Below are 8,552 nucleotides of genomic sequence, written 5' to 3'. Positions count from 1 at the left end.
CAGAGATAGGAGTACAAAGAAGATACGTGTAGGAATTGCCCTGTCCACCTATCCATCAGTCTAGAATGCATTTCCATGCATCTTGTAAGCTCAACTCCTCTTATACCTTTGAATGAAATTTAATGACATTACACATTGAGGTTGGGCACCATAGACGTGCATGAAACAGGAAAAGTATGACCAGATGCTTTTAAAGGGAGATAATAAAACTTATGGGTTTTACACATTGCAAGTGGGGAGGGCATCATTTAGTGAGTTCCCTTAGTTTTCAAGTTTCTTGGTACATGTACAAGCTTCCATCTGTGCAAGAAACATTACAACTCAAAGAAACAAAGTCAAGAAAAATAGTTAAACACCAGTGTTTGGGCTCAAGGATGAAAATTTACATGATAAAAATAAAAATATAATGGTTTGATGTTCAAATTGCACAATTCAATTAGAGATAGGAATGTAAGAATGAAAGCATCTGTATTAAATTTATCAACTATAAACTGAATATATTTGCAAAATTATTGCACCATGCAGAAAACATTTAACTAACACTGTAAATATCAATATGTAAAATTTTATTACCACATAAATCTCTGTAAATCACTTGAACTTTCCCATTTGAATGGCTTATTAACAAACAGATAAATAGTTGCACCATTAATTGCCACATACAATAAAAATTCTATACACAATTGTAATAGAGATCCTTGTCTAATGTTCAGGCGAAATATCAAATATGGAATTATAAAATATCTAAATTCTAGAAGTTTTTGTGGTACAGTGGCTGCAAATAAGGAAATAAAATAAACAAGCTTCCAGAAACTACTTTTGTGTTGTAATAAATGTATGAAAACCCAATAAGAACACAAATAGACAGGAATCATAAGGTATTTGATTATGAAATGTCTGTTAAATAACCTGGCCCATATATAAAATGTAAAGTGTCTATTGTCAGAAAGTAAATACACATGAACATAAGTGAAATAATAAACTGATATAAATGCTGAACACAAAAATAACAATGTTTTTACATAATTTGTGGCAAGATCTTTTAAGAAGGCAAATATTTTGCTAGGGATGAAAAAATAAGGAAATGCAAAAAATGAAGTAAACAGTATGAAATAAAACAGTTGTGGAAAATTTAAACATGCTGTGTGGTGACTTCTATCACCAACTACTATTCCTTTATTCCAGAAAACAAAAGCTAAAAATCCTATTATGATACAAATGTATGAAAAACAGGTTTGAAGAATGCTAAGTAATAATGGAAATATACATAACAGATCATTGAACAGCGACTTCATGAAAATGTCTATTATTTCACTGATTGTGTAATCTTTTTTCCTTGAACTTTTGTGTTTGTCTGACTTGGAGTTGCCTGTAGTTAAGTACGCATGCTGATGATTAGCCCAATCTATTAAAGTATCGACTGCAGTTAATCCTGTCACAAAAACTACCCATATCACATTTGTCTGTCGAAACATAATAGCAATTACACCAACAAGAGATGCCACACATTTGTTGTCATGGAGATGAAGTAAATACATAAATAAGACAAAAAATGTTGATCCAACATCTGTGTAGTACAGGAAGTTGAAAAAGTACAGTAAAGGGAGAAGACTCATTGTTAATGCTGAAATGGTTGCTCTAGTCATAACACTCTGAAAAAAAAATGAATACATTACATTCATGAAAAATCACATTTCATCAATAAACAATAAAAGTTTTTTTACAATAAGGCAACTTCAACTTAATTTTAACTGCCAGCTTATAATTTACATTAAGATGTGTCTGTTTATTTCCTTGTTTTGTGTCAACTCATTTTGTGAAAACCTATCGGCCAGCCAGGAAAAAACATACACAAAGTAAAAAAAACAATATTCTGTGTACAGATCCAGAATATTTCCATACATTGTTGAGACACCCTAGGTCAATATACAAGGATAAAATCATTTTTGAAGTGTCAAGAAGATTACATTCTTCATGTAATGCTGAAGTTAAGGTTGATATTTGTTAAATTTATAAGTAGTTTGGCACTGTTGATATTTAGTTCTGTCTCCAGCTTATTTGTTATTGCCTTTCAGTACAGAATATATGCACATAAAGCCCATATAAAAATGATCAAAGGTTAAACCAAACTCTTGAGACTTGTGTAGCCTTGGTTGCTTCAACTGTTTAATAGGTTGAGTAGTGTATTTTTGATATATTCCTCCATTAAAAATTAATGAACTTTGAGTGAAGTTTTAGTGTAGTTTAAACATATTTTATTTGAATGTACATGTGACAAAATATTTTCCGTCTTTTCATATTTATATTGTGCTTGTGAGTATGAGATTTTGGACATTTGGTTTAAATACCTATTGTGTTTTTATGCATTTAAAATAAACAAAGTAAATGATGCCTTATGTTACTGAGTAGAACTGTAATGATCCATACCCGCATGCAGACACAAAACACAGAAAAAAAAAACACAAGTTTGACTCATTCACATTTAAATTAAAACATTAAAGCATGATCTTGTGAGCACAGGTACTCCAACAACCAAAATTATCAAAATAGGAAATAAGTATAACTCCTAAATGATAATCAAATTTAAATATCCATTTAGTTAAAAAAGGATGTTTAATAAAAAGATTGTTAAGTGGAGCATCATCAGTTTAATTATAATCCTAAAGCATAAAAAAGTACCGGTACAGACTATTGTAGTGGAAAACAACCACAACTCCTGGCTTAAATGAATTAGACATCTTCAACACATTGTTTAATATTAAAAGGATCTGGTTGAGTAGTACTTCAAATGTGATTGTCTAATTCAAATTAAACCTCACCTTTTTTAATCCCTTTTTTGTTTGCTAAACAAATATAAATTGTATGGGCTAATGATCCAGACACCAAAAATCTGATGAGCAGACATGAAGACTTCTATACAACCACTTGACTTGACCATGACAGTTCCTTAGCTCATGAAATTATGAAAACTGCATTACATGGGTAAATTTCTTTTTTTTTTTCATGTGTGATACCAGTTACAATCAATCAGTAAAATCAATTAAATGACAACATTAACCAAAATTTACCTTCTCATTTTCATGAAGTTTGAAAACCAGTGCATAAATCAAGTAAAAATTTCCAACAGCAAACAAGATGTTTATCATCCTCAGCCATAATACTGAACAAACTTCTTCTACATTCACATTAAATACTTTCTGAAGAGGATTAAGAACTCCCACAGATATCAGGTAGAGGCCTGGTAAAGTTGTTATCATTGGATCCCACTGTAAGAATATTTTATGATATCATATATTATAAACTATCAAACTTAAAAAAAAATACAAAATTAAGATTTCACCAAATTGACAGTTTCAAGTAAGTGTTAAAACTCTTGGTATTAGGCAAATGACCTGACAATGTAACTAAATAAATGAGGTCTTATCACCAGAAACTTGATCAGGCCAAAAATATATATATATATCTGTTAAAGGTTACATTAGATGACAAAAGAGGGTAGGTATGTAGGTAAAATCATTTTATTTTTCTTAAATTATTTTAAATAGACACTTATAAGAAGATTTATAATGCATGACTTTAATAGTGCTCAACTAAAAAATTAAAGTTTGTCAACATTTCATAAAAAAAAAATACCAATAAAATGTTTTAGGGTAGGCAGAAAAAATTGGGTAGGAAGGGTTAGCTTAAACACAAGTTCTTTTTCTCTGGCCTTGGTTCTTTAGATATAAGCCATAAACTGCCAAATTTATTTTTCTTTTCAAGGGCAGTAACTCCCCAAAGAAATCTTTTCTTACCATGATTCATTTGAAACTTAAAGTTGAAGCACAAATTTGTGGTTAAATAAAAACTGAAAAAAAGATAAGATTTTTTGCATATCAAGGGCAATAACTCAGTCTTCCTACAACTTTAACCTAAGCTAATGGAGACTTGAAGGCCTTATCATTGGATTGTTTTCCATCGATTGTGGTTTTCAGGTCAAACAAGAAACATGTTTTGATTTAAAATTGTTATTATCCACCTTTCGAGGCCAATTTGTCCTACAACTTTCATCCAATGAAGACTTTTGTATGTCTTACCATAAAGCTCAGTAATTTCTTTCAGTTCCTTCTGGTAGTGAACCCATATTTTAGAGCTACATGTATGTAAAGCATTTATTGATATGATATCAAGCTCCTGTGGTGGAAGAAACTGGGACAATTGCACTAGTCATATCCATGAGACCTTCAAGTTTTAGCATGAGAAGTATGATACTAGGTAGCTAGGGTGCAGCTCAAGAACTTCACACATTTGTTACATAATCAGAACATAATATTAACACTAACAGTATCAGTATCATGCAATAATATCGAGTGCCGCAAAGCGGTGTGAGCTCTACGGTTATTACATGTACTTTCAAAATTTCCCTTAAGGTTCCCCAATATACTAACGAAAAAAAAGTCATGTCCCGGAAGTAACAAAAAGTGACTGTCCTTCAATCAAACAAATAAAAAAATATAGGTTAAGATTACGTTTCAATACAAATAAATTCATCTTTTCTGATAGTTTTCAAGTCTTTTTCTAATTTGTTTTACTTATTTAAAGAAGTGAATACAATGTTTATAAAAACTTCGGGAAACATGTGGATGTACATACGTGTATCTCCGCTGATGCTGTTGTCAAGAACCTAACCCGCCTCGGAAAAAATACAACTCCGATTATATTATCAAAATCACAGCATAGCTTTTGTAAGATAGGAAAGGCAATCATTTTCTTGTTTGGAATTTGCAGCTGTCGTTTGAATTTTGTTTACATCACATGTAAAATATTCCTACCATCCGTGGAGAACTGTAATAGTTCCGGTATCTGCACAGATTGAAACCGAAATGGATGTTGTTAGAGATGCCCTTAAGGGATAAAAAATGTTAAGTACTGCAAAGTGCTGTGAAGTTATTGACCATTTTGAGAGCAAAGGGAAAGGGGTGTGCGTCTAAACACAGCACAGGAGTCCTGAGTGCACTCAGGACATGAAATATCATCCATAATCTTAAATAAAGTGTACCAATGGAAAGATATTTATTTTTTTTACCTTAGAACACGATTTTGAATATAATAAATACACAGACTTTATTCGACACATGCCATGCTGGTCGGAATTCAGAGAACATGCCATGCGTGACTATTGTTTATTGTGATTAATGGGGCATGATGATATTTATAAGTGTTAAATAAAAATAGAAAAGAAAATCTTACTTTCATGTTTTATTACGTTTCGTAATCTTGAGGTTATTAATGAGATTGAAGCCGTTGATTGAAGATGTTCACTTTCTTTGATATCCTTTTCGAATAATTAAGTAACACTGATCTACAATGGTTATGTTTATGCAAAACGGCTTGTGGTAAGGCTTGGTGTATACACAAACAAGCGTGTTGTTGTTGTTTTATTTAATTAAAAGGAATAGCACATGGTTTCGGTAAACTTTGTTGCAGATTTCTTTTTATCTTTTTCTTTATAATTTGAGCTTTCTGAGAAATTTGAGAAAATTATCATTTTATAATAAATATGTGTGTGAAAAAGTTTGAACTCCATACTGTTTTAAAATAAGTTATTATCAACATTATCGCATATATCTGTAAAATGTGGCGTCCTTGGGGGTCTTCTAAACCCAGGTTCACCTATGAAGAGAGTCTACAGAGATTAATTGAGGTATTTTAGTTGATAAACATTCAAATCTCACACTAAGATAAAACAAAGTGTATATTGATATTTCTGAAATACAAATTTACAAAATTTAAATGAACGCGTGTACGATTTTTCATTCTGTAGACAAATTATTTTATTCCCTTTTTTTATATATTTGCTTTTAATTAGTTTTAATTTGCAAAGTACGAAATTTCAGTAGATACTTTGTTTTTGTCCAGAATAAAGTGTATATTGACATTTCTGAAATACGAATTTACAAAATTTAAATGAACGCATGTACAATTTTTCATTCTGTAGTGTACCTCCAGTGGGACGGTTCTTATTTATCTTATCATACTTTTTTGTCGCATGTCCCATCTATCAGACAGTTAAAGGTGTGGACATTCATATTGGCACTGACGACAAATCTGGTTTGACAAAAGCCATTGACAATGTGTTCCCTAACATAAAGCGCCTTCTTGCACTAAACACATCAAAGACAATGTGTCCAAACACTTGAAAAATAAAGTCAGTGTCAACGATAAAGAAAGATCTTTAAAGAAAGAATTTAGTATCCGAAATATTTGATTGTAAAGGGTTAATAAATGCCAGTGACAAGACAGAATTCAACAGTTTAGCTGACATCATGTGTCCAAAATACCCTTTCTTTTCAGACTATTTCAATTCTTGCCTATGGGACAGGTTGGAGGATTATGTTTGGCAACCTAAAATGCAGTTAAAGCATGATCGCTTATGGACAAACAATAACTGCGAGTCTATAAATCATGTGTTTAAGAGAGCAGTTGAATGGAAGCCACAACCTGTGCCTTCGTTAACAACCAAGTTGATGCACATTGTTGAGGTGCAGCTCATAGACCTTAAGCGTGCCTTATATGGGACAGGGAACTACAAACTTTTTGGCCCATACAGAAAGCATCTTGTTTCTCACAAGTGTTGGTTTGCGAAAACTGAGAAACAAAAAAATAGGCAATTCCAAAACCTTCTAAATGACCAAAACCGGAAAGAGACTGCTGTGAAATCAACTGTTGCTGACTTTGTTGTACCCAAGCCACAAAGACTTGCTAAAAAACCAAACCAGAAAAAGAAACTGTGAACAGCCCATACAAATCCAAGATACTAACTCTTAAGCCTAACTAAACAAGTTGACTTGAACTATGTTGAATGCACTCAGGATGTCCTGATTGTTTTTTAGACATACCAGGGAAAGAGGGGTATGGGGTTGGAATTTTTTTTTTTTTTTTTTTTTGGGGGGGGGGAGGGAATGTTCAAGACATTCAATTATTGAAAAAAAACTCCCCCATTAGTAACAAGACAGATTTTCAAATAGAAATAATGATTTTGCTTGCTGCTTAAATATAAATAAAAATATTGCACTTGCCAAGCAAAAATTTTCATCCGGGTCGACCCCCCCCCCCTTTGTGATGTCCTTTAATATTTTTACGAGTCTCGCACAGACGGTACATGTATGGTAAAGCTCACGGTACTCGCTGATTTAGGCAATGCCTACCCCATATTATAAATGCAACCAAATTGCCTTACACTACTGAAGTTTCCGATGCAGTACTGATTAGCTTGTGGAATGTGAAAAATTTCATCCATATAGGGCATTTTCTGTGCATTGTAGATTATCATAAATGTCACTGAAAGAACAATTACAAGGCAAGAAAACCCAAATAATATGTTCATTTTGCAAATGATGCAGATGTTTCTTTTCTAGAAGAAATCCGAGTTGTTCCGACGGTCTCACTAATTAGCAACAAGAGGCGTCAAGAAGTATAGAAAAAGAGTCGAGAAGAAAAATTAAGGACATGAAGCAGTGAAATAGCGTCAAAAAGGTTTTTTTTTCAATTTAAGGCAAAAGAAAAATGAATGTAAAGTATTCCAATAAAGTGTCAAGAAAATGAGTTCAAGATTTTGAAAATACAACTTGTGCTTGTGCAGGATGTTTAATTAGATATGAATTTAAGATAAATAATTTATCAGTAGATAGAGAAAATAAATATTGTTCAAACTCTAAGAACAACTGGCACAGTTCAATTTATTTGGCAAGAAAATACCTCAAATTATACATATATTTTTCAAATTATTGAACAATTGGAAATTGCAAACTCAAAAATTTAAAGCGAGTGTATAATACAGAAAGCATCAAACAAAGCATAAATATAATATAGTTTGGCATAAAGTGTTACTGGTGAGACGCCAATAGTCGAAACACGTGCTCTTAACCAAATGTATTAATTCCTAATAGTAAAATACCTATATTTTCAACTATTCATTTGTTAATTCAAAACAAATAATTTCTTATCATTTTTCTAGATTATAACTATTTCACCATTGATCATTAATAACTCTCGAATTTTTTTCTTGCAACTTTATAAATTTGATAATATTTTATTCCATTTTTCATTTTTCTTTGAGTAAAGAAGATCATCTAGTAACTATAAAAATATTTATATTCAATCTATTATTTTTTCATTATAACATTTTAAAAAATATTTATATTCCTTGTTTAAAAATACATTACTTTTTCGACATCTTGAGCATAAGTTTTCTTGTCACTATATAAAAATATCTTTACGTTCTTTTTTATTTCACCATCAATAAAAAAAATCTTGACACCATTTTACTGCTTCTTGTCGCTATTTTTTTTCTTTTCATCGCTTCTTGACGCTTCTTTTCGCTTTTATCGCCCCTTGTCTCTAATTAATGAGACCCTTGTTCCGAATAAGCTGTACACTTCTTAGGAGCAGTTATTTACGTTTTGTAACTATTTCAAGCGTTGATATCATAATTATTATGGCTAGTTTTTATCGTTTGTCCAAAAATTGGAAAATATTGCAGTATGGAAAACTTGTCTCCCAAGTATTTGCGT

General features: G+C 31.6%; 1 protein-coding gene across 6 annotated transcripts; it reads right to left on the bottom strand.

Moving 5' to 3' along the window:
- Window positions 1–551: 551 nt before the first annotated feature.
- LOC148627244 (dol-P-Glc:Glc(2)Man(9)GlcNAc(2)-PP-Dol alpha-1,2-glucosyltransferase-like) lies at window positions 552–7,409 on the bottom strand. Of its 6 annotated transcripts, none has more exons than XM_088570293.1 (4): window positions 7,188–7,409; window positions 4,812–4,842; window positions 3,069–3,266; window positions 552–1,652 (listed from the first exon to the last, which is right to left on the bottom strand). In XM_088570293.1, exons 1-4 carry the CDS (start codon window positions 7,364–7,366, stop codon window positions 570–572), a joined length of 1,491 nt encoding a protein of 496 aa, XP_088426419.1. In that variant the 5' UTR covers window positions 7,367–7,409; the 3' UTR covers window positions 552–569. The 6 variants fall into 6 exon arrangements, with proteins under 6 accessions (XP_088426419.1, XP_088426449.1, XP_088426438.1 ...); XM_088570323.1 differs by having other exon boundaries at window positions 7,220–7,409; XM_088570312.1 differs by having other exon boundaries at window positions 4,633–4,842; window positions 7,220–7,313.
- Between the last annotated feature and the right edge of the window lie 1,143 nt (window positions 7,410–8,552).

The sequence above is a fragment of the Perna viridis genome, chromosome 1 (genome assembly GCF_037379345.1).
Source record: "Perna viridis isolate PV_CMFRI_1.1 ecotype Kerala chromosome 1, ASM3737934v1, whole genome shotgun sequence".
In the NCBI taxonomy this organism is placed as follows: domain Eukaryota; kingdom Metazoa; phylum Mollusca; class Bivalvia; order Mytilida; family Mytilidae; genus Perna; species Perna viridis.
The sequence above is the reverse complement of the archived record's forward strand: the minus strand, read 5'-3'. Positions and strand labels throughout refer to the sequence as shown.